The following is a 26391-nucleotide window of genomic DNA, read 5'->3' on the forward strand; positions in this document are numbered from 1 at the left end:
AATTGAAGTGTACAGTTACCCATGGTTTTTTTTTTTTTTTTTTTTTTTGGTTTGGTTTTTCGAGACAAGGTTTCTCTGTGGCTTTGGAGCCTGTCCTGGAACTAGCTCTTGTAGACCAGGCTGGTCTCGAACTCACAGAGATCCGCCTGCCTCTGCCTCCCGAGTGCTGGGATTAAAGGCGTGCGCCACCGCCGCCCGGCTTACCCATGAGTTTTTATTATAAGTATAATCTGGCCAATCATTAGCCAGGGACAACAGAACAGGAAATGAATGTCCAAGTCTACACTGGTGACATGTAAATATTGTCTTTGGTGTAACAGATTTCACCTTTTAAAATTGTTACGTTTATTCATTTATTTTGTGTGTGTGTGTGTGTGTGTGGAGTGTGCCGCAGCACACATATGGAGATCAGAAGACAGCTTGCGGGAATTCTCTCTCTCTTCCCACCATGTGAGTTCCAGGGATCTGAACTCAAGTCATGAGACTTGGCAGCAAGTACCTTTACCTGCTAAGCCATCTTGCCAGCCCCAAATTTATTTATTTATTTATTTATTTATTTATTTATTTATTTATTTATTTATTCTAGATAGGATCTCTGTGTAGCCCTGGCTGTCCTAGAACTCACTCTGTAGACAAGACTTGGCCTTGAACTCACAGAGATCCACCTGCCTCTGCCTCCCGAGTGCTGGGTTTAAAGGTGTGCGCCACCCCTGCCCAGTTTAGTCCCAAATTTCTTAACACTATCAAAGAAATAATTCTTATTCTGATCTTGACATTTTTGTGTGCATGTATGTGCATAATCTTAAAACTGATTGTAGAGGGGGCTGAAGAGATGGTTTAGTGGTTAAGATCACTGACCGCTCTTCCAGAGGACCTGGGTTCAATTCCCAGCAACCACATGGCTGTTCACAGCGGTTTGTAACTCCAGTTCCAGGGGACCTGACACCCATGGCAAAACACCAATGCACATAAAATAAAAATAAATAAAAATTTAAAAATTGATTGTAGGAAATTCAGATAAGAAAATAGAAAATTCAACTCTTATCCCTAATTGTCTCCCCTGGAAATAGGCTTTATGAATATTTTGGAGTATATCTCCCCAGACCTCCTCTATCAAGTACGGGATCTTCCTGCTTTCCTTGGCCCACTTCCTTCACTTAATGATGTGGCCTGGGAATTGACTCTGGCTGTAAAACATCCTCCTGCCCCAGTGCACGTGAGTGTATGCCCATCACACACCTGCATCACAACATATTGGGTACTTAGAGCGTTTCTAGCAGTCTGAGCAGCATCCTGTAAGATAACTACCATGTTCAGACCTATAATTCTTCCTACTGGCTCGATTCCGGGAAATGGAATTTCTATGTGAAAATATATTTTAAGGCAAAGATGCAATTTCAAAGTAACCATGGTAGCATACTATTCTGAGCTAGCAGAAGTATAGCATCACTTGGATGCTAGAATATCCTAGAAAAAAAAAATGCCATCGCTGCTGTCCTTCTTAGTGTGCCAGGAGGATGAACTCTCAGCAGTAATGTGTCATCCTGGACTGGTAACTGAAACCCCTTAGCCATGATAACAGTATGCCAGCGTTCTATCCCTTTGACACTTTCAGCCCCTCTATACGCAATAGCATTATCTATATCTCATAGATGATGTAACTGAGTCACAAAGAGCTTATGTAGTTTGTCTAGTGACACATGCAGGACAGAATGTACACCTTGGTGGTCAGGCTCTGAAATGACTGACACAGTATAGGTCTCTGTTGTAAATATCACCATTATAGTGGGTACCTATTTGAGGGTATCCATGGTGTTACAGGCATTGTACTGGTGTTTTACATATTTTATATACGCAAATGTATTATCTTTACAATAACTTTGTGAGATGAGGGAGCCTCAAGTGACTTTTTTTCTAGCCTCCTAGCAAGTCCAGAACTCACCATGTCGTCCCGGGGCTCACCCTGCTGTGCAGATGGGAATCTTAGGAGGACGTCTAGGGACCAAAACAGCCTCCTGCTCTTCCTCCCTTCCTGCTTAGAAGGAGAATCAGACCCACAGGGCACACACTTGCCTTTCTTCCTGCTGTTTTACATTCTTCAGTCTGCGTTAATGTCATGTTCTTGTGACATCTTCCTGACGACTCTCATTTAAAAGATAACCTTCCCAAGCACCCTGTCTCCCTTCCGAAGTTTTCTTTTCCTTCACAACATCTGACGTATACCAGTGGCTGTCTGTCCTGAGATGGGAGTGGCTACAGCACATAGAAAGTCCCTGGAGAAGTTCACTTAGTCACTACTGTGTCCCCTAAGCCTGCAGGCAGTAGCGCTGGGCATGCAGAGGATGGGCAATAAATAGTTTGGGTGTTATATTTGAGAGAGAGAGGGCTGACCTCTAGCATATTATGTGTCCTGGGCTGGCCTCAAGCTGACAATCCTGTTTTAGTGTCCTAAGCACTGGGCTTACAGTTGTGCATGGCCTTACCCAGCTAGTAAATACCTCTGGAGTGTGACATTTAACAAACTAGAGATCTGACCGCAGAGGGATTGCTAGGGGATGGCTCAGCAGATAAAATAGTCATCTCAGAACACAAGAATCAATCTTCAAATCCACATAAAAAGGGGGGAGGAAGGGAAGGGAAAGAGATAGAGAGGAATAGAGAGAGAAAGAGACAGACAGAGAAGAAAAAAAAGAGAAAAAGCCAGGTGTGGTAACACAGGCAGTGGGGAGGTAGAGAGAGGCAGATTCCTGGCTTGCTGGCCTAGTGAGACTACTTGGAGAGTTCCACGCCAGTGGGAGGCCCTGCCTCAATAAAAAGGTGGGTTGTGTCTATGGCTTGACACCCAAGGTCTCTGCATGGATGCACACACATGTGTGCACACACACACACACACACACAAAGTCTGACTTCTGCTAAACTCTTGAGAGAACAGGTTTGCCTTTCCTGCTCCTCACCCACAGCTCTGTCTACAGGTATCTGAAAGCCTGGTACAGCGAGATGGTGACTTCCTGGTTCGCGACTCGCTCTCTAGCCCGGGAAACTTTGTCCTGACCTGTCAGTGGAAGAACCTCGCTCAGCACTTTAAGATCAGCCGGACTGTTCTGAGGCTCAGCGAGGCCTACAGCCGCGTGCAGTACCAGTTTGAGATGGAGAGCTTTGACTCCATCCCTGGGCTGGTGCGCTGCTACGTGGGCAACCGGCGGCCCATCTCCCAGCAGAGCGGTGCCATCATCTTCCAACCCATCAACAGGACAGTGCCCCTCTGGTGTCTGGAGGAGCGTTACGGTACCTCACCAGGCTGCGGCCGGGAGGGCAGCTTTACTGACGGAAGGCCAGATGTGGCTAAGAGACTGAGCCTCACCACCACTGGCAGCATCCAGGCTCGGGAAAGCTTGCCCCGGGGAAACCTGCTCAGGTAGGTCTGAGGGGTGCTGGGGGCCCAGGAGTTGAGGATATTGCTACCCTCAGTGTGAGTGGGGAGTGTTTCAAGGTGTGCGTGATTAGTTCCCAGTTAAAGTGCACGAAAAGCCAATGGTGGGACCCAGTGTGTAATGCATGCCTATAACCTCAGGGCTTTGAGGCTGAAGTGGGGAGATTGCCCCAAGTTCAAGGCCTTCCTAGATTACAGAATGAGACCCCGTTTCAAAAACTAAAACAGCAACAAAAGTCACAGGGGCTGAGCAGGGGGAGGCTGGCCTGAAGGTATGGGGATGTTTGGGGGACACTGCAAAAAAGAGGGGGAGACAGTCAAGGGCCAGAGGAGCCGGGAGGATTAATGGCTCAGTCTAGAACAGAGGGGCTATGTAAGTAAGGAAGGGGTGGCGTAGGGGTAATGGTGGAGGCGTTTGGCAGACTAAGGTGTTACAAAAGCTTGGTATGTTGAACAAATCCTAAGCTAAAACCGGGCAGCACTAGGCACAGACCGAGGAGAGAGACTAAATGAAGCAAGCAAGTCGGAGAGGGTTTCAGGAGGGGCCCAGGCTGAAAGAGAAAATGAGGGAAAGAAGCTAGGCTTCTGGGGTCTTGGGGGTTGGGGGGAGACAGAAGACCGCCTAGGCAATACAGCAGTGACCCTGATGTGTCTTGGAGGAAAAAGTCATTTTATCTGAGGAGGGACCGCGGCCGTGCTGGCGTCAGCATCCAGCAGGGGTCAGTGTTGAGGACTCGGACTCAGAACTGAGAGCCCAGAAAAGGGTTGGCTTGGAGAGGGAACTGAAGGACTGAGGTGTGTGTGTGTGGTGGTGGTGGGGGGGGTGTACCCTGTGCCACTGGGAATGAAGAGAAACTCAGAGAACAGGACAGGAAAGGGCTGAGAGGTGAGCTCTATGTCTGTATAGCTCTGGCTTCCAGAGTTGAGAATCCTTCACAGATAACTGCCAGAGTGGGAGACAAGATGAGATGTAGACTGACCCACCCCACCCCCCCGCATTATGCAGCAGCCTCGCCCCCACTCCTGGTTTCTGAGCTCCCATGTTTAAGTGAACGTGTCCGTTCTCCTCTCTGCTCTTTTCTGTCTGGGCCAGGCGAAAATGTAAACTATAATTTCTTTACGGCAAAAAAAAAAAAAAAAAAAAAACCAACGCCTCATGAAATCCAGGACTATGTGAGTAACAGAAATTACAGCTATGCTCTCTGGTTCGCATTAGTCAGCATCTGACTCAGGACCTGTGGCTCCTGGCTGGCTCCATGTGGCTTGCTGTGCAACCCCAGACAGAGACCTTAACTTCTCTGGGACTCCCTTTCTCCGTCGGGAAGCCTGGAACTTGCATGGGTCTAAACGGTGAAGGAAACGGAAAGTGTTTACTTACAGTAAGCGCTAACGTTCCTGGTATCTGCCGGGGGAGGCAAAAGTCAGACTTGGGCGTAAGCAAGGAGGCCAAGGATGATATGAGAGATGCTGTTCTGATTGTTCTCTGGAATGTAGAGGCTCTGCTACAGCTTCCCACGGGCAGCAGCCCACACACTCCAGGTGGAGGAAGGGCGACCACAACATGACCAGTGGCCTTAATGAACTTGTCACCCCCTACCCTGCTGCCCTTCAGCGACTTCCCCACGTCAGCTTTGGCCCGCTGCCGCCGGCTATGACGTTGGGCATGCTCCTTGGCTGGCAGCCTCAGGCTCTTGGGCAAAGGTGTGCCTTCGCGGGCAGATTACATTCCACTCGTCCAGCTGTTCTGGGCCCCTGGAATCTGGTGGGTTGATCGTTGATCACAGTGGACGTGGCTCAAGTATCATTTCTCAGGAGCCACTTCCTTTTGGAATTTGCCCTGTCTTGACTTACTTATCTTTGAGAGGTTGCTGGAAGTTTTTTTTTTTTGTTTTGTTTCCTAAAGGTAGGGAAGATCTGGTTTGTGTGAGATGGAGGTGGGGGAATCGGTTCACTGCAGCCTGGCTGGTCCTGTGTCTCTCTTCCCCTGTTGAGAGCATCCAGGTTCCTGGTAAAAGTGTTCCAAGCTCTCCCAGCTGCCACTTTGCTTCTAGCTTTGCAGTTGGAGGTCACCTATGGGTGCTTCAGGCAGAGTCAGGAAGATAGGTGCGTGCAACCGCCCCCTGGGATCTGCAGATTATTGGGGTGGGGTGGGGTGGGGAGGAGGGAGTGCTGATCTGTGCATAGACATGGAGTGACCTCCAGCTTCCGTCCAGCTGACACTGACCCATGGTGGAAAAGTCATGAGAATCATCTTAAGCCTTTTTTAAAGTACACACTCCCATTCATCAGATTCCTCCTCATCCCCCAGAGGGCCGCGACCCATGCACCCTGCTCTGTTCAACAGGATGGAAGGCTTGAGGAGGCCTCCGACGACCCAGCTGCCTTGGCCCTGGGGATTCGGCACGCCCCGTCAGTTTCTCCTCCTTGTGGCTTTTTTTTTTTTTTTTTTTTTTTTTTTTTTTTTTTTTTGCTGTGAAGGTTTATGCGCCGCACTCATTCTGGAAGATTTCTTTCCTTAAATTTCCGTGACGTTGCCTACAGAAGGCTTTACTACTTAATGACCCGTCTGTGCCTGGTCTTTGGCTTCAGGAATAAAGAGAAGAGTGGCAGCCAGCCTGCCTGCCTGGATCACGTGCAGGACAGGAGGGCCTTAGCCCTCAAAGCCCACCAGTCGGAGAGCCACCTGCCCATAGGTAGGTGTGGGGGAGCCTCAGGGATGAGGGTGGGAGTGTGGCCCTGGTTGCAGCTGGGCTTTTCCTGCCGGAACAAGCCCCAGGCTTTGAGGACTCCATACCTGCAGCCTAGAGGGGAGGTTAGCAGAGCTGCTTGGTTGTGGTCCCTGAACTCAATGCTCTATCATCATTGAAGCATTTAACTCCCATAACCAGCCTTCAAAGCGGGCAGTTGTCCTCTGAGAATGTATTAAGGAGGGTCACCTAGCATCTGCACCCAGGTTTTGTACATTTCAAGCCCTTTTGATAAGTGGTGGGCATCATGACAGAAAAGTGCACCCCTTTAGTGTTCCCCCATCCCCTACCCTGTGTAGCAGTGGCTCCGTTGATCCTGGGGCTGCTAATGAAGAGTTGTTCACCCAGGTACACATTGCCACTTCTCTGTGCTCTTTCCATGATGGAGGAGGGGGTGGGGTGGGACCTAGGAAAGGCAAAGCATTCGGTGTTAGTGGGATGGTTTTTCATTTCTTTTATATAGTTAACCTCCCATGGGACCACAGAGTGATTTTTTCCTAGTGCCCCTTTGTAAGCTGCTTCTGTGCGACTTAGCGTGTCTGTCTACCATCCCCGCGTCTCTTGCTCTCCCAGTGAATGCTGACTGAGATCAACCAGACTTCGAGAGTGACTCAGAGCCCTTAAGGCTCTGTGGCTGGAGACTTCTGTTCCTTAGTGCAAGATTGTGTTATTCACTGCCCAAGACATGTTTTCCTGTTCTGACTGTCCCAACCTGCTGTGACCATAAAATGGTGTTACAGCCCAGCCCCTGGAGTTTAGAATTTCTCCCGAGAGTGAGGTGGAGCCAGCAGAACCTTCACAGTGTTCTGGACTGCAATAGAGCAGACCTGCTGGGAGAAAGCCCACCAGTGTTTTCTTTTGTGGCTGAGAGGAGAACCCAAGGGCACGGAGTGAAAGCTGGGAACTGCCACTCCCACTCTGCTCTCTGTTCTCCAGACAACTGAGCTTTCTCTGCCCTTCTTTTTTCCTCCGCAGGCTGCAAGCTGCCCCCTCAGTCTCCAGGTATGGACACAAGCCCTTGCCCCAGCTCTCCTGTGTTCAGGACTGGCAGCGAGCCCACCCTGAGCCCGGCACTGGTCCGACGATTCTCTTCAGACACTAGGGGAGGAGGGGAGGCCCTGCGGGGATCAGACAGTCAGCTGTGCCCCAAGCCACCCCCAAAGCCCTGCAAGGTGCCCTTCCTCAAGGTTCCCCCGTCTCCATCTGCCTGGCTCAACTCCGAGGCCAACTATTGTGAACTGAACCCTGCTTTTGCTGTGGGCTGTGACAGGGGAGCCAAGCTTGCCCCACACGAGGAGCTGCTGACAGCCAAACAGAATGGGACATCAGGCCCCCGGAACTCTGGCATCAACTACTTGATCCTCGATGGGGATGACCAAGCGAGACCTTGGGATCCTCTGGCGGCACAGATGGACGAGGTTCAGGAGGACAAGACGATGTTTGTGCCACCTCTCATGGAAACCGTGTCGTCATTCAGACCCAATGACTTTGAGTCCAAGCTCCTTCCTCCGGAGAACAAGCCCCTGGAAACCGCCATGCTGAAGCGTGCAAAAGAAGTGTTCACCAACAACGACGCCAGGGTCATTGCGCAGCACATGCTGAGCATGGACTGCAAGGTTAGTGTTCTAGGGATGGCCCCTTCCCACAGCGGAGGGAGGGCTGGTAAGGGACCTGCCTGACTCCGCCTCATCGGCTAGGTACTTTGTCATAGGGAAAAGCCAGAGAGTAACGCAGGTGTGGAGATTTACTTACAGGGTGGGAACCACCAGCAGGACAACCTTTGCCCAGCAGGAAGCTGGTAAACTTCACCTTGGACAGAGGGGAAGGCAGGCCCGCCCCTGACCCCATCTGCTGATAACTAGATTTGTCCGTTCCCTCCCCCACCCCCCACTTGCTTGGTTAAAAATTCCCCTCAGGCCAGTCAGAACTGAATAGCTGGGGTTCGAGGAGTACAGCTGAAAGCCTGGTTTTGGGAGTTGCAGGACCCTGGCTATTTTATTCTATACTTACCTATGTGCCATATTTATTTTATTATTGACACGATCTCTAGGATAATCATCTTCAACTGGATTTTTTTTACAAGAATTCTTTAAGTTAGAAAAATTGTAAAATGAAGATTAGAAGAAAAGATAAAAAAATCATACAAAATCCAGTTTCCTTCCTAGGCCTGAGAGATGGCTCAGCAGGTTTGCTGCCTGCTAAGACATGACCTGAATACAGTCCAGAATCTACATGGTGGAAAGAGAGGACCAACTCCTGCAAGTTGACTTCTGAGCTACACAAACAGCATGGCATATATACATACATACACTTGTATACACACACAGAGAGAGAGAGAGAGAGAGAGAGAGAGAGAGAGAGAGAGAGATCTCAAACTCAGGCTGGAGAGATAACCCAGTGGGAAGAGCACTGGCTACTCTTCCAGAGGACCCTAATTTGATTCCCAGCACCCACATAGCAGCTCATAACATATTTAACTCCATGTCCACAGGTCTTACTCTCTCTTCTGGTGTCTGGGCACGAGTCGCACATGTACTGTGCAGACATACATGCGGGCAAAACACCCATACACATAAAATAAAATTAAAAACTCGTTTAAAAAGTCCAGGTTCCTCAATGGCGGCCACTGACAGCACCGGGCATGTGGCGTGCCAGGCCTTCCGGCTCTGCTGATAACACTGCTAATCACATACAGACACGATCTCAAGCGTGTGGCTCTCATTGCACAGCCACACATTTCATCTTCTTCATTTCTTATAGCGGCATTTGCTTCAGGAGCAGTGACCTGTGTCCATAAGCTCTCAGTCTCTCCTCGACAGTGGGCATCTGGGGCTTAACCCACCTTTTCTGTATACAGTAATTGACACTTGGGCATTTGAGTGACAGCTAAGGCCTCAGTGAAATTTGACGTCCGATTTCATTCAGTTCAGAGAAGGCCATGAGTTTCAAAGGTTAGGATTTGTTCAAGAGCTGGATTCTCCTTCCTGTGTCAGGAATCATGGCTGAAAATCTAATGTCCTAGCAATGTCCCAGGGAGTTCTGGAGCTGATAAAGGGCTCCCAAAAATAACTATAATATAAATAATCCACTAAATAACTGCTGGCTCTCCTGGGTAGAAAAAGCCCTTGTCCTGAATCCAGGACAGGAAAGGTAACTAGTGCCCATAGTTGAGGGGCTCATCCATGCTGGTAGAGGAAGGAGCGGGTGTCCCTGCTAAGCAAGGCCTGACAGAAGAGCTGAGAAACAGGACTGGTGTCAAAGAACAGGACTTGTTGACTTCATTAGCTGGGCATCGTTGGGCAGACACACAGGTGGGTAGATAATTTGCCATATTGGATCTTTGTCTTAGTGTCTTGTGGCAAGAGGATTGAGAATTTCTGTTCCAACAAGTCAGCCATGTGGGCCCTGGGTCATGACAGTAGGACAGAGGTGAATGAAATTCCCATCTAGTGTGAGCCTGCCTGCTTACCTCCGGCCCCCAGGAGGGAGCTCTTTGTGTACACGGGGTTCTGTATTTACAGAACAGCTCTTGTCCTGGGGGTAGTCAGCCCGTGAGTGTCTATGAGGGCTTGAATGTCTAGGAGGAAAAGGGGAGATGCCTGCCCACGCTCCACAAGTCTGGAACCTTCCCACTGCTTTGGACAGCCTTGAAGGGAGAGCCTAAGTCTGATGTCACCAGACAAGTATGCAGTCCTCCTCTCCTGCCCTGTGCACTTTGTCCTTCTGATGGGCCTCCTCCCTTGTCTGTCTTCAGGCTTCCTGGGAGTCCCCAGCAAGCAAGGAGAAACCAGCTTAGACTGTTCACCCTAGCCTCACGGGCAAAGCTGCGGTCAGCCCTCCCTGTATTTCCCTCCGCCACCCATGCCTTGCTTTCCCCCTCTTCCCCAGAACTACCAGGCACAGCCAGTGCTTCCAAGAGGAAAACTGTTTCCCACCCCAAATGTAGCAGCAATGAGCTTGGGCCACCCAGGAGCGCATCTGGGTCCCATGTGCCCATTCCCACCCCAGCACGTTGTTCGGGCACAGCTGCTTATTAAGGGCATGGGGACAGTGGGTGGTTCTGAGCACATCGGTGGCCAGCACCCCAACTCCTGGGCCCCTCCCACCTGCAGATGGGTGCTGCTTCTTTCCTCACTCACCCTGGGGAAGCACAGCCACTCCTCCACCTACTGTCTTTGAACGTGGACGTGAAATCCAGTCGTTAGCTGTGTGACCCTCGTTCTCCATTTGTGGAGTGGGGTACCACTACCCAGGTGGTCAGTGAAGAAGCCCCGCCCACGTTGCAGGGCCAGAGCAAGCACTAGGCGTTGGTCAGTGTTCCATATTCGGCCTTGACTGAGCACTTGCTGTCACCTCTATCCAGGACGGACCTTCTGCCCGGTGGGAAGGGGTTAAGAGGGAAAGAGGGATACAAGAGCTTGGTCTACAGCAGGGCTGGGAAGTGCTCTGTGCAGGGGTGGTGGACGTCCTAGGCCAGAGCCATCAGGACCAGCTGAGACGGATTCAGAAGGCTGAAGAGTTGGCAAGGTGAATGCAGACAGTGTCCTGCAGGTGGCTACGAGGCGCGTGTGCCAGGATTTCTGTCAAAAGCCATGGGGAGAGAGCTTGGTCTAAATAGACTTCATTTCTGGATCCAAGAAGGGGGGTGGGTTGGGAAGGGCCTGACTGCCTTTCCTGGTGTGTGTAAGTTTCTTCTTCTGGGCTCATACAGGATCTTGCTGTTAGAGCACTTTACAGTCAAGTTAGGAAAACAAACCTATGAGTATGTGGGTGCAAGTCTGAGTCCTCTGTGCCGTGGACAGCGGAGCCAGCATGGCTAGTGATTGGCCTGGCAGTGTGACTGCACTTTAAGCCTCTTAGTAGCCGAGAAGAGGGCCAGGCCAGGTACCCTCCAGGGTTCCTGCACACTGCACTGGCCTCGAAGCAGTGGAGTGCGGAGAAATGCGTCCAGGGGCTTCACTAAGTGGTGACAAGAAGGACTTAGAGGGCCGAAGGGAGACTTCTGCATCCTGCCCTGCTAAGGCAGGGTCAGCCCACAGTAAACACCGCCTCCTCCCTCCGCTATAATCTAATCCCCAGAGGATTTTACCTAGGCCTGCACGTGAGCTCCACATCCCCTAGTCCTCCAGCGTGGGCCTGGAAAGCATGTGTAGCCCGGGAAAGGGACCTGCTGATGGCCGACTTAAGTCAGAAGGGAGATGTCTCGCTCTTCAAATGGAACCCCAGAATTCCTGCTACTGCTTCTAGAAGAAAACTGCCAGTGGCGAGCCCTTCGGCCTCGTTACGTAGAAGGTGTGGGTCACAGAGCACCCCACAGAGGCACTGCGCGTGCCTGGAGTGATCACGATAGAGGCCTGTCCACCAGATGAAGCACGAGAACCATCCTGTGCCAGCGACGCGTCCAGACTTGGTTAGGCCTCCGAATCCCAGGGTCACACTGCAGTATGTCACCGAGCTCTAGTGGCCCCAATTTAGGGACATGCTGAGTCCACTGTCACACTTCAGCACGATGTGTATTAACTAGGAACGGCCAGGTCTAGTATCCAATTCCATCAGACCGTTGGTTACACACATCAGAAACGAGCTGGTAAAAAACACACTGTAAGAAACAGAAAGAGCAAATGTAATCAATGAAGAAAAAAGAAAAGGATTGGGTTGGGATGAGAGCTGGCTTGGACAAAGCCAAGATTTCCTTTCAGGGAAACCTCTCTGAAGGAGACGTGGGTGTGAGGGTTTCAAATCACCACATATGTTTGTAATGGTTTCCAGCCTTAAGGTGCACTTACTGCACCCAGGAGAGGCGTAATTAAGGGCAATAGCAGCCAGCTGTGGCTGTTAAGTGAGACCATGAATGGCAAAGCCCAGAGCAGAGGGGAGCTTGGAGTGCACTCTGCTTTTCCACTGAAGAGACTGGTAGGCTCCACATTCGCGCAGCCTTGCTATTGGCAGCAAAATGTCTCTCCAAGATCCAGCCTGTGTCAGCCCAGGGCTCGAATGAATGATTAATTCCCTGGCTGGGCATGAACGCATGCCAGATCTGCAGGTTGTAGAGACCTTTGGGAGTTCCCTCAGCACTTTGCCCACTAAGCGAGGGAACTGTGTGTGTGTGTGTGTTCATGTGTGAGGCAGTACACATGGGAGGAAACACTTGCACATGTCAGTGTGTGAGGTCAGAGGACAACCTCACGTCTCCTGAGGAGCTAGCCACCTTGTTATTTGAGAGACAGTCTCTTACATGGACCTGGGGCTTGCAAATTAGGTTAGGCTGACTGGCTGGTGAGCCCCAGGGATCCACCTTTCTCTTCCTCCTGAGTGCTGAAGATTGAGCCCATTCCACCCTGCTCGGCTTTTTATAGGGGTGGTAGTAGTCAAACTCAGTTCTCAGGCATGTAGTAGCTAACAAACACTTTACGGACCAAGCTATTTTATCAGTCCCTCTCCCAGCTTTATATCTTATTCTGTATATTAAGATTGTGCTGTCACTCAAAGAAATATAAGCGCATTCTGTCCAGAGCCACAGAATTTCCGTGGACCGTATCTCTTTCCTCATGCTAAATTAACGCTGGGGCCAACCCACTTCCTGATCTAGCGAATTTCTACTTGGCTCCTGACAGGTTGCTAGGATACTGGAAGTCTCTGAAGACATGAAGAGGAGCATGGGTGTGAGCTCAGGACTGGAACTCATTACCTTGCCTCATGGACGCCAGCTGCGCCTGGACATTATAGAAAGGTGAGCACGCCATCTCCGTATCTCCCACATTTTCAGCTCCTTGCACAGGGTGCAGAGGGAAAGAGGAGTCGCATCAGCCTGTCCTGGAGTCATGTTACTCCAGGGTCCGCATGGCTCTTCTCAAGCCTGAGCTATAGAATACCTGATGAGCAGACAGTGCAGCAGGAGTCTGGGGCATCGCTCTGTCTGTCCCGGCGCCGTTTCTGTGGGTGGCAGGAGGATGGCTTTGAAGCTGTGGCATGGCTGCAGCTGGGAGACTACACCTGCTGTGTTCTACCTCTCATGAGCATCTCTGGCTCTGAAACTTAAGAGCTCTTGATGAACTAGGCAAGACTGGGGAAGACTGAGGAGAGTGGGTTCTGACCTCTTTCTGTAAGGGGACAGGAGGACTATGGATCCCAGGGCTCAGAAACAAAACCATGCTGCCATTTTTCAGAAACACTACAACCCCAGGGTAGTTTCCTTTCTAGTTGCTGTACTAAATCACCCCGACAAATACACCCTAAGAAAGGGTTTATTTAAGTTCACAGTCTCTCCGGTGGGGAAGTGGAGACAGCAGGAGCTTGTGTCCACAGTCAGGAAGCAAACAATGAGTGCAAGCTGCTGCTACTGGGGGACACTGCCACCCACAGTGACGTCTTCCTACCTCAGCTGTAACCCCCCCAGAGGCCCATCTACCAGTCCAGCCCATTTGAGATTCTCTCAAATTGACAGTACTGACCACCACATCAGGTGTCTATTAAAACGCACACATGGCCTATAATCTCAGTACCTGGGAGGCTGAGGCAGGAGGATCAAGGCCAGCCCAAGTTACATAATAAAGACTTTTCTCAAACAAACAAAAAAATTGAAACAAAACAGAAACATGCCCCTGAACATGGAATGCTTAGAGATGAGACATGATTTTAAGAAACAAAAGACTAAATTTTTGTATGACCACAAAAGCAGGCCATACAGACAGACAGACACACACACACACACACACACACACACGCACACACGCACGCACGCGCACACACATGCACACACCCACGGTTGTGCAAACTGTTTCCCAGTAGCCGTGACTAACTGCTATGGCTTCCATGATATTCTTGGGCAGGGCCCTGACCAGTTGAGTGTTCTGTGGTGCAGGAGTGCGCACTGACACTGACTGTTCTGGCCACTGTACATGGGTGGCAGATGCAAATAAGAGATGAAGAAAATTTTTAGCTGTTCAGTATCTAAGTGTAAATATCCACATGTGCTGGCAGCTGTCGGCCTCAAGGAAGTAAAGGCTTTATTCACGTAACCTTACAAAGATGAGCCTGGGACTGCACATCTGTGATCCCAGCACTGTCATCTAGAGAGAGGGTTTTGAGGGAATGAGGCAGAGGCTTTGGGGATGCCTTTGGTCTCACAGCAGGTGGGGGGATAAGAATGGGGGAGTAGGAGCAGGATCGATGGGTTAGAAACCTCCAGTTTTGTTCAGGCAGGCTCGTGGTGAAGGCTTTGGGGAATTACTTGTCGCACTTCTGAGCTGCCTGCTTTTCCTGACCAGACTCCTTCCTCAATTCCCACCTCCTCTTCCTCCTCATGACCAGCAGCACATCTCGCTTCTCCAGTGTTGTCGTCTGGGTGGAGTGGTCACTCTCACTTCCTTGTTCCTAGTGGATAGCTGCAGTCTGAGATCTCCAGAGATTTCTTCTTTTTCCTAGCACTGAGAATTGTGCCGGAGCCTCAGCCACGACCAGCAATTGCTGGTCTCTCGTCAACATCCCTCTATGCTATGTGCCTAGAATCTTGCACCCTAATTTGTTTTCCTATTCGTCTCTGACTGTGGGATCTACCCACAGAGCCAGGGGGACAGTTTGATTAGCAATGATGTATTAACTAAACAAGGACCAAGGTCAAAGGAATCCTGGACTACCCAATGACTATTCTCTTGATCTTGAATCAAATCTAAAAGCTACCCTTATTTCTGGTGGGGCATCCTTCTGATAACACATTGAGTAACCTCTAGCTGCCAGCCATTGACATGTAAGCCACAGACTGAGTCATACAAAACACACACATCCTTCTGGTAACATGTGAGTACCTCTAGCTGCAGACCACTGACAGGTGAGCTGCAGACCGCTCTCTCTCTCTCTCTCTCTCTCTCTCTCTCTCTCTCTCTCTCTCTCTCTCTCTCTCTCTCTCTCTCTCTCTCTCACACACACACACACACACACACGTAAAGACACTTGGAGCCAGCAGAGCTCATTACTTAACAAGCAAGGCATTTGGGGGAATTGGGAAGGCTGAGCATGAGCTGAGTCCCTGCCATTCTCTGCCAAGTGTGAGAGACCACTGACCTAGGCACAGCAGGAACACAGAAAGAAGCCTCAGTCCCAGTTGTGAGCTTTCAGGACAGTGTGACTCTGGAATTTCAGGGGCACATGGCACCTCCAGCAACTGCATAGTAGCCTAGAGAATTAAGACTATTTTGACCCAGTGCAGTAAATTCCTGGATTTAGATTTATAGAGGGAAAGAAAGAGGTCACTGTCTGAGCTTCCTGCCATGGACTGACCCTGTTCATAGGGTCCCATTGTCATGTCCAGAAAAGTCACCCTGTTTCCTGCCCTAAGTCTCTGAGTTTGACCCATGTAGTCTGGGGGAGGGCAGGGTACTGTTTTATTAGGATCTGACCTTATAGCAAATGCCTGTCCTCCAGCCGTTGTCCACCACTCCGGTCACTCTGTGGCGTCTGAACTGGGGTCACAGAACACCCTTCTTGTCCCCTCTCTCCTCCTCTCGTTCTAATATCCATGTCATCTTCCTGGATCACGTATATTGCCGCTCCCTGCTTCTGACTTCCACTCTCCTCACTAAGAGGCAGTCCCAGTCTTCCTCAGGGGTAGCATCCTGTCTGTTGGGGGACCTGGTATCTCCTTAGGCCTCTCATGGTAGTAAAGGGAGCCTTGTAGCCACATCACTTCTGAGGTCCTCTTCATGCTTCCATTTGCGGAGTTGACCTGGACATGTTCAAGAGCATCTTACTTCCTGAATCCATCCTCTGCCTGGTGTGGGATGGCTTAAGATCAGCTTTTCAAACTGGCTCCTAGCCAGGGGCACACAACCCTGTTTCTGGAGGATTAGGGCCATTTTCTCCTCATCTTGTTGACCTGAGCCTGACCCTTGGTCTTCTTCCACTTAGACACAACACCATGGCCATTGGCATCGCTGTGGACATTCTGGGCTGCACGGGTACTTTGGAGAACAGAGCAGGTACCCTCAATAAGATCATCCAGGTGGCGGTGCAGCTGAAAGACACCATGGGAGACCTCTATTCTTTCTCAGCCATCATGAAAGCCCTAGAGATGCCTCAGGTGAGATGCTGGCTTTGTGCTGCTGCCCACACAAGTGTGCATTCAATGCTATGTAGAGTTCTGTTCATCTACACCATGTATGGCTGACTGCTCTAGCCAGTCTCTAAAGATAACTGAATTTTAGTGAAAGCTGCCTTGGTTAGAGGCAGCCAAGAGTATTGTCTCCAGTATTTTGGCTCTGTAAAAGCACTGGTAAGTGCTGACAGCCCACATCTCATCTTCGATGTGCAATACTAAGAATTAGCCTTACTAATAAGCAATATTCCTGAAGAACCGTTTAGGACAAGACAACAGGCTGGAGTGTGTGGCATGTCAGAGGCTATATCCACTTGGGTCATCAGGAATGTGATGTTTGGGTAATGACTTGGGGAAACCAAGGCATTTAAGAAACTTATACCAGAGAATCCCTAAACCAGCAGGTCTCAACTGATCAGATATCCTGTATATCAGATATTTACATTACAATAGTAAAATTGCAGTTATGAAGTAGCAATGAAAATATTTTTACTGTTGCGAGTCACAAAATGAGGAACTGTACTAAGGGTCAAAGCCCTAGGAAGGTTGAGAACCACTGTCCTACACTGATGGTCTCAAAGTATCTTCCTCAGGTTCCTTAAGACGGATGCCATGTAGCTCCCTGGAGGATATCTCGGGTCTGACCTCTGACTTTGTCTGCATGGACAGATGTTGGATGTTTTCAGAAAGAATCAAACAGAATGGGCCTCCTAGAGGGAAGTGAGATCTGTTGTCTCCCCTTGTATGAGTGCTTGGAGAACTTTGAGTAGAGTTGAGTCCTGCAAGCCAGGTCAGACCAGCAGCATCAACCTGCTGGGTCTTTATCTGGGCTGTTTCCTAGACACAAGTTAGTTCTGAAATCCTGCCAGGTGTTCACAAACATCCATCCCTGCCACTGAGGGACACAGCTGCAGTCACATAATTTCCCTCATTAAAAAGAGTGACCGAACAAATTAAGTGCCCACTAGAAGTTTCTTGGAACTACATGGCAGGAGAGAACCCACTCTCACCCACAATGAGATAGCTACTTTTTCAAAGCGTGTACAGACACACACATGCAAGCTTAACTTGTGGGATGGGCCATCAGAACCATGCAGAACAGTCATGTTTTTCTCTCAATGCACAACCGCTTCTGATACTGTCCCGCACATCTATTACCTATTTCAAAATCGAAGCAGAAAGGCAATTTTTAAAAAGAGGCTTTCTGAAACAATAACCTTTCCTCCTTCCAGATCACACGATTAGAAAAAACATGGACCGCTCTGCGGCACCACTACACCCAAACAGCCATCCTCTATGAGAAGCAGCTGAAGCCCTTCAGCAAAGTCCTGCACGAAGGCAAAGGTGAGCACGGCAGGGCAGAGTGAGTGCCAGGCACATAGAACGCTGCCATCAGGCTCCCCAGTTATATAATCACATGATGGCACTGCATGTACAGACCTGCAGCTGCTACATGAAACACAGTCAGCTGGTTTGTAATTAACTGTCAACAAAACATAATGTGGAACTTCCCCTCCTTGTTCCTCAGAGTCCACACATGTCCTGCCAGGCAGTGTCTCAGTCCCACTGCTGATGCCTCTTGTGACATTAATGGAACGCCAGACTGTCACTTTTGAAGGAATGGACATGTGGGAGAAAAATGACGAAAGCTGTGAAATTATGCTGAACCACTTGGCAACAGCCAGGTTCATGGCTGAGGCTTCCGAGAGCTACAGGATGAATGCTGAGAGGATCCTGGCAGGTAGGAACCTGTTTCTGGAATCCTCTCTCTGTGGGGATTAGAATGAAGGAATAAGAGAAGGGGCATGGATGCCCTCAGCTAGAAAAATGACCATCATTGCTCATTACTCCCTATTTCAATATAAGAGCACACAAATACAAAATGGGTGTCATTGTGTGTGCATGTTCAGGCCAGAGGTCAACCTCAGATGTCTTTCTTCAGGCTCCGTACACCCCTTTTTTGTGTCAGCATTTCTTACTGGCCTGGAAGTCCCAGGGGGCCTTCTATCACTGTCTCCCCTGCATGGGGATTAGAGGTACATACTACACCTGGCTTTAAAAAAATATTCTTAATTGCATGTGTCTGTATGCAGGGGTGTATATAGCACGAGTGAAGGTGCACAGGGAGTTCAGAGGTGTCATCCCTGAGCTAGTTACAGGTCACCTGACATAGCGCTAGGAGACAAACTCAGGTCCTCTACAACAGTCGCGCACATTCAGAATCACTGAGCCATCCAGTTGACCATGGCCAACCTTTTCTTTTTGAGAATTTCATGAGTAATGTATTTATGTAATTTCTACCACTTACCTTCACTTTCTGTCCCCCTATGAAGACCACTTCAATTATTGTTACACACACACACCTACATCTATATCATCTGACGAGTCCACTTTGTGTTGTTCATATGTCCATGTGTTTAGGGGTGACCAACTGGGATTGGATAACATATCAGGGAGTTTGCCCCTTGAGGGGACCGGTTCTTCTCTCAGTAGCCATTAATTACCTATAGCACTTCGTCTAGGGGTAGAGCCTTGTAAAATGTCTCCCATCCACTTTGAGATGTCAGCTGGTGTTGCCACTGGACAGTCTAGGTAGAGGACCTATTTTTTGAGAGTTCATGAGTAAGACAGTACCTCATAGCCTTTACCTTGGTCCTTCTTCCTTGATGTTCCCTGAGCCTTAGGTGCAGAGATCGGGTTGTAGATTATCAACCGGGAGATGGGCCGTCCACAGTAAATTTTTCTCTGCACTTTGACCACTTGGAGATTTCTGCCGCTGGTCACCATCTACTGCAGAGAGCAGATGCTCTCTGTGGGGCGCGAGCTACACCTGTCTGTGGGTGTAGGCATAGATAAGTAGAATGCACTTGGGAATTATAGTGGTTTAGGAAAGTGATAGTAGTATGTTCTCCCCTGACCTCATCAGCCACAAGTAGTTGGCTAGGTTTACAGTACCAGACATGAATTCCCTTCTACTGAGTGGGTTTTAAATCCAATTAGATGCTCTTGGTAACCTCCAAAGATATAAGAGCCACTTCTGAAGCCTTGCTGTGATAGCCACAGTTGTGGCTCACAGGTCTTACAGCCGAGTAGGGTTATTGGTTGTGTATCTCCCTTGGCAACGTGCATAGCAACTGCAGGTGCTGAGAGCCGTTCCTCAGGGTGGAGGCTTCCAGTCACTCGATTCCTCAAGGTCCTGTGTCTAAAGTATGTGGTATCTTCAGCAATAGGGTTTTACCTTCAAGTTCTGAGAGTTCAAGTTACCTTCAAGTTCAGAGGAGTTCCCCATGCCTGGCGCTGGGGCTTCTGTTAGATTGGGGAAGCATTACCACCCCCAGTGGCATAACTTCATTTAAATTACGCACATACACTAACGTAAGTAAACAAACATGTTTCTCTATAGCTTTTTCATTCTTAGTGTCTTTTAACTGGGAATGCGGTGGGAGAAGGGATAGAGCCCCCCTTCCCCTTCACAGCACCTGTGTCCTACTGTCTGCTCTCTAGACCTCTCCACACAACCCACCATAGTCTATTTTCATGAGAATATTATTTCTTAGATTTGTCTATCTACTTGTAAAATTCATTATTTCACTTTCTTTACAGTTGAAGTGTTTTGAAGTCATAGTATATATACACACACATATACAGTGTTCCACAGAATAAGTGTATATACGCCCCGAATAGTGTTCCGTAGAATCACGGTGTATATACACCCCTGAATAGTGTTCCGTAGAATCACAGTGTATATACACCCCCGAATAGTGTTCCGTAGAATCACGGTGTATATACACCCCCGAATAGTGTTCCGTAGAATCACAGTGTATATACACCCTGAATAGTGTTCCGTAGAATCACGGTGTATATACACCCTGAATAGTGTTCCGTAGAATCACAGTGTATATATACCACATTTCATTATCCATTCATCAGCCAAAGGACACTTAGGTTATTTCCATTTCCTAGCTACTGTGAGCATGGCTGAACAAGTATCTGTGTAATAGGATGTCAAGTACTTTGGGCATACGCCAGGGAGTGGTATAGCTGGATCATACGGAAGATCGATTTTTAGCTTTTTGCGAATTCTTCACACTAATTTCCATAGTGGCTGCACCAATTTACAATTCCACCAACACTGAATGTGTTTCCCTTTCCCTGCATCCTTGCAAGCATTTTTTTTTTTTAATCTTAGCCATTCTGACTAGGGTAATGGGTAATGAAATCTCTAAAGTAGTTTTAATTTGCATTTTCCTAGTTGCTAAGGATAGTGAACTAACACTTTAAAGGTATTTCTTAGCCATTTTTATTTCTTCTTTTGAGAACTCCATGGCACATTTTTAAATTGGGTCATTTGTCTCCTTGTCTGTTTTTGAGTTCTTTGTATATTCTGGATATTAATCCTGCCAGAGCTCTTTCTTATGTGTTATAAAGTGCGCTGTGGACATTGCACTCAGGCCTCTACTCACAGCAAGCGGCTTTCTGATTGAGCCATCTTCCCGTGTGTCATTATCTTCTGATTCATCCCCAAACTATGGCCTGCAACTCCAGATGACTTAGGGGCCCCACACTTCTTTTCTTCTGTGCTCCATCAAGGGATAGAATAAATAAAAGGCAGCAGCAAGAAGAATGTGCACCATTACCACCTGGGAAGGCAGTAGCCACTGCAAGGTGTTTTATCCACACTTCATTGTCTGTGTGCCTCTTCCTTCCTAGTTATCCCTGCTCCAAGTGCCCCAGAACACACCCTGGGACGTGTGTAAACTCAACTTTCTCCTGGAGCTCTGGAGACTGATAAACATTCGTCACCGCTGCGGTGTGCGCTGCACAAGCTAAGTGGTGGCCCTCAAGGGGCTGAGGCATGCAGACAGGTGTGTCAGCACACAGTGCCAAGTGCAGAGCTAGCCATGAACACTCAGGAAACGTGGTTTGCTCAGAAGGGCAGTATGTGGGAACAACACACGGAAGAAAAGAAATCCCACTGTTTGTGACACAGGGTCTCATAGATCCCCAAATGGCCTCAAATTTAGTACCTTCCCAAGGATGACCTTGAACTTCTTGATCCTTCTGCTTCCACCTCCCAAATGCTAGGATTACAGTTATATATGAGCCACCAATCCTGATTTATGCAGTGCCGGAATCTTCATATATTATGAGTGAATATAAAACTGAAGAGTTTATGACTAGTTCTTTCAAAGTAAAAACATGCTTACCGTATGACCGCCTTGAGAAATGAATGTTCACACAGGCTTGTTCATGTTGACATTACTCACAGTACATCAGTGAATGGGTATGTCCGCATAAATGCCTATTAATCAGCAATTAAACAGAATGTGTTATCGCTAACACGCCACACACAGAACAATTTGAAAACCATTCATACAAAGTTGAAGAACCCTGACAGTGCATAATATATCACGATTCCTTTTTTAATCAAACCTCTAAAGACGCAGAGCACGTCAGTGGTTCTCTAGGACAAGGGCTGAAACAGAGGTTGACTACCTGGAAGTACTAGGGACTTTCTAAGCTGAAGAAAGTATCCTAAAACGGTAAGTTTTCTAACATCAAACTTTACAGCTAAAATAGTTGAATAACATGGCAAGTAAAGTTGTTACAAATGCAGACAAGATGCCAGCCAACATTCCTCACATGGGACACAGGCTTGTGAATTCTTTGAAGCTTGTCAAATGAGGAGGTCCTACATTTTTCTAGAGGAGAAAGCTCATTTAATTCTACTGTAAAACAGGACAGCTTTCACTCACTCTCAAACCTCTGAGGCGGAACCACACTTACCTGCTTTATTTTGATTAGATTTTCAGCCGGATGAAGAAATGAGTGAGATCCTGAAGACTGAATTTCAGATGCGATTGCTGTGGGGCAGCAAGGGTGCCGAAGTCAACCAGATGGAGAGATACGAGAAGTTCAACCAGATTTTAACAGCCCTTTCACGGAAACTGGAACCTCCTTCTGTAAAGCAGGCTGAGCTCTGAGAACCACCCAGGAGACCTTGGGGCATTACCTGAAGCTTTTCCAGACCTGCTGGGAATGCTTATCATCTTATAAAGTAATAATGTGCAAATCTAAAAAGATACAAGCTTTTAATATCCACAGGATATTAAATGTATAAACTGCACAGAGCATACTTATTTATATGAATTGTTTAAAATTACTACTGATTTTTAAATGAATGGTAATTTATTATTAAGATAACTATTGCTAATGTTGATCAGCAAATTTAAGAAGACATAGCTATGTTGCTGGTTGTTTAATAATCATGGTATTTGACCATCTTAGTTTTAATTCCATGTCATATAAATGTAAATAGAGGCATTTAAAAGAAAAGCATGAAGCATTGCAGAAGGTATCAGTTATATGATATTCTTTTGAATATGAAACTGTAAATAGTCATGAGTGGAAATATATGTTTTTGCAAAATGATTGTATCCTGTCTCTTTAGTATTGACTCACCTTAGCATGATAATTCTAACTCCTGGATTCTAAGAAGCTTTCTTCCCTATTCCCATATTAAACCAAAAGTGGTTTGCAAATCTAAGGGTTCTACTGCAAAGACAGAATGTGAGCCAAAGTGAAATCCTACTTCCAAAGTCCTAGGTTCAAACTCAAAGGAAAGTGCTAGCTAACAGCTGGACTGGGCACCAGATGTCAGCTGCCATTCTATTTCTTTATTCTTAATTTTCGAGACAGGTTTCTCTGTGTAACTTTGGAGCCTGTCCTGGAACTCGCTCTGTAGACCAGGCTTGCCTCAAACTCATAGAGATCTGCCTGCCTCTGCCTCCAGAGTGCTGGGCTTAAAGGTGTGCGCCACCACCACCTGGCCTCGCAATTCTATTTCATGACACAATTGATTACCACACTAGCTCCCCTGGAAAGCACTCCACACACACTTGGAGCAATGCTTTCCAATTCATAGTTCCTTGGGTAACCCTTAGCCCCTTTATGTTAGTTACTTTGTGTTGTGCCCAAAATCAAGTTGAGAAAGGGTTTATAGTTTGGCTTATGGTTCTAGAGGGACAGAGAACATCATGGTGGCAGGAAGCCCCAATCTTTTTCATCAGCACACAGAGCAAGAACAGGAAGAAGGGTGAGGCTATAAATACAGCCCACACCCCAGTGATGTATTTCCTCCAGCAAGACCTTTGTGATCTTCTCAAATACATGAGTGTTTAAGGGACATTCCCACCACATCATGCCAACAAACTCAAGACTCTCCATGTGAAGGCAAACCCTAACATTTTTAGAATATATAGTATTTGCTATACTCTGAATCAACTATAATATACAGAAAAAGCATATGAACTAATCATTTCCTCTAGAAGATACGCAGGCTCATTTTCTAGGTTTCAGACTTCCCCCAAAGAATGTCTAATATTTATATAGTCTCTATTTTTCCATTGTAAAAATTTTGTAATACAAGATTTTAAAGTCTTCTGTAATCAACTATCTAACACTTACCTATTTGTTTTCCTGTCTTTTTTTGCTTGAGACAGGGCCTCAGCATGTAGTCTTGGCTGTCCTGGAACTCACCATGTAGACCAGGCTAGCTTTGAATTTACAAGAGATTCACTTGTCTCTGCCGCCAAGTGCTGGGATTAAAGGCCTGTGCCACCACGCCTGGCCTGTTTTCCTCTAAGTATTTTAACCAAACCAAGTTTTCTTCCCGATATTAAATAGACTTGGAGGACCGACTGCCTGGTTATAGATACTACACTCTAACTTGGCCATCTTAAGTACATAGTCCTGGTTTGCTTCTTCTTGTGATAAAACAAAGGGGTTGGAAAGGGTTTGTTACCACTTACAGGTTAGTCTGTCAGTAAAGCAAACCAGGGCAGGAACTCAATGCAGAACCTGCAGGCTAGAACCTGGAGCAGAAGCCACGATGGAATGATGCTCACTGCCTGCTTCTTGCTTCTGTGTTCTTACACAACTCAGGACCACCTGTCTGAGGTGGTCCACCTACAGTGGGTTGATCTGCCCACCGTAGTGAACTTGAACTGCCTCCAGGAAGCAGGGATCTACTTATTAGATAGGGTTGAGGAGAACATTTACCAGAAAAAAAAAAAAAAAAAAAAAAAAAGAGGACAAAAACTGGTTACCAGATATATTCTGGCTCTCCAGAGAGAGAACCAAGATATTTATATAGCGATGGGGAGGTTAGGAAGGGAACTGACTTACTTGATTATGGAGACCAGAAGTCCCACGCCAGGCCATCTGCACACTGGAGATCCTGGAGGGCTGTAGCCTCGCTCAGTTAAACTCCAAATGCCTCAGAATCAGGAAAACCAAGGGTGTAATTTTCAGTGCAGAGAAAATGCCCAGGACCCTGGGAGTCTATGCTACCAGTAGTGGAGTTCAAAGGCCAAAGGAGGAGTCAGTAAGTTCAAGGGCAGGAAAAGCATCCACTGTTCTGTGTTTATGTTCTGTGTAGGTTGGCGCCCAACTAGCGCCCATCTACACTGAGGGTAGCTTTTTCCCACAAGCTCACATGCCAGGCTCTGGAAACACCCCAGACATGCCTAGTAATAGGACTTTCCCTCTAGTGTTCTAGCGGTTCCTTAACCCAGGCAAATTGACACCTTAACCGCAACACCACAAAATATGCCTGTCTTCACATACAACTCGAGGAAGAAAAACTGTACCTTTCAGTGGGGTTCTGCAGCCATTGTTCTCCCATACAGGTCTTGCAGCAGAACTTTAAAAACCAAGATATTGATTGGTTGTGATCCCAGGTTGGTATATCCTACTTAACAGATTATACATGTTTGTTTTGTTAGATAGAAAAACTCACTAGGGAGCACCTTAAGAAGACAGAATACTCTTTTTACTTTAGATAACTAAAAATTCTAAGATTTTATTTTGTGTGTGTGGGTGGTGGTGGGGGTGGTTTGTGCACTTGAATGTATGCCCAAGGACAGCAGAAAGGAGCGTCTGATCCCCTGGAGCTAAAGTTATAGGTAGTTGTGAGTTATAGGTAGATGAGGGCTCGAAGAAACCAACTGAAGTCCTCTACAACAGCGGTTCATGATCCTAACAGCTAAGCTATCTTTCCAACCCAACTAAAGAGTTTTCCTACAGTAGATAAAAGAAAAAATAGTAGTTATGAACAAGTGTAGTTGATATGAACTAAAATGGACCTCATCAAAAGAATAAGTGGGAAAGAACCAACACAGAACTGAAGATTGGTATGACAGGCACCCTCTGAGAAGGTCACAATGTTCCCTGTCCTCTGCTACTAACAGTCATGTACTGTTCCACTCACACTATGCCAGGGTTGGTAACTGTGCTCACAAGCAGAGGACAGACGTTATGTCACACCTGACATTAGGGCACAAACCTAGGTCTCCATCATGGCTCTTTGCTCTCCTGGACCACTCTCCTGGCAGCATCCCAGGAGAGAGGTCCACACAGTAAACCTATGGTCAGAGATCAGCAACGAACTGGACCCTATCAACAACCTAAGAACCTTTAGTTCCCGGCAAGCCTTCAGATAAATGCTACCCGTGAGAATGTCCGAGTCAAAACTAGGTATCTATGTTTACTATCTAGTGGTGTGCTACACAAACAAATGACACAATTAGCATCTTCAATACATTAAGCACTCCCATGAAAGACAACCAACCAAAGGGAAAGAAAGGTCAAAGATAAAAATGGGCTTTCCATAGAAAGGGAAACACGGTATACATGTAAACATGCCCCACAAGAGTAAGAGAAATCCAAGCTACAACGAACCTTGACATCTTTTGAACTGACAGAAGAGAATGCCTGACTCACAAGAGTGACAGGATGTAGAACAAGTGATCCTCACACAGAAATTATTAGAGTGTAAAACTACATACAGTAACCTTGGAGGTTAAATGTGGCACTATTTTTAAAACAAAATTAATTTATCACTGTCTTAGTTACTGTTGCTGTGAAGAGACACTACGACCAAAGCAACTTATAAAAGAAAGCATGTAACTGGGGGCTTGCTTACAGTTTCAGAGGGTTAGTTCCCGACCATCACAGTCAGAAGCATGGTGAGAGGCAAGCAGGAATAATGCTTAGAGCAGTGGCTGAGAGCTCATATCTGGTCCATAAGTTGTAGGCAGAGAGAGACTAGGCCTGGTGTGGAC

The 26391-nt window shown here is 47.5% G+C and overlaps 1 protein-coding gene across 1 annotated transcript in view; it reads left to right on the forward strand.

Annotated features, from left to right (window-relative positions):
* Nucleotides 1-22704, forward strand: part of Bcar3 (BCAR3 adaptor protein, NSP family member) — a 105658-nt gene extending 82954 nt beyond the window's left edge. The window contains exons 5-12 of the mRNA XM_038310748.1: nucleotides 2973-3415; nucleotides 6020-6123; nucleotides 7153-7793; nucleotides 12792-12907; nucleotides 16081-16252; nucleotides 17500-17611; nucleotides 17796-18008; nucleotides 22073-22704. Of these exons, the coding sequence (XP_038166676.1) occupies nucleotides 2973-3415; nucleotides 6020-6123; nucleotides 7153-7793; nucleotides 12792-12907; nucleotides 16081-16252; nucleotides 17500-17611; nucleotides 17796-18008; nucleotides 22073-22251 (1980 nt within the window). The 3' untranslated portion in view covers nucleotides 22252-22704. The remainder of the gene's footprint in view (nucleotides 1-2972; nucleotides 3416-6019; nucleotides 6124-7152; nucleotides 7794-12791; nucleotides 12908-16080; nucleotides 16253-17499; nucleotides 17612-17795; nucleotides 18009-22072) is intronic.
* Nucleotides 22705-26391: the final 3687 nt, after the last annotated feature.

Source organism: Arvicola amphibius, chromosome 14 (assembly GCF_903992535.2).
Source record: "Arvicola amphibius chromosome 14, mArvAmp1.2, whole genome shotgun sequence".
NCBI classification, from domain to species: domain Eukaryota; kingdom Metazoa; phylum Chordata; class Mammalia; order Rodentia; family Cricetidae; genus Arvicola; species Arvicola amphibius.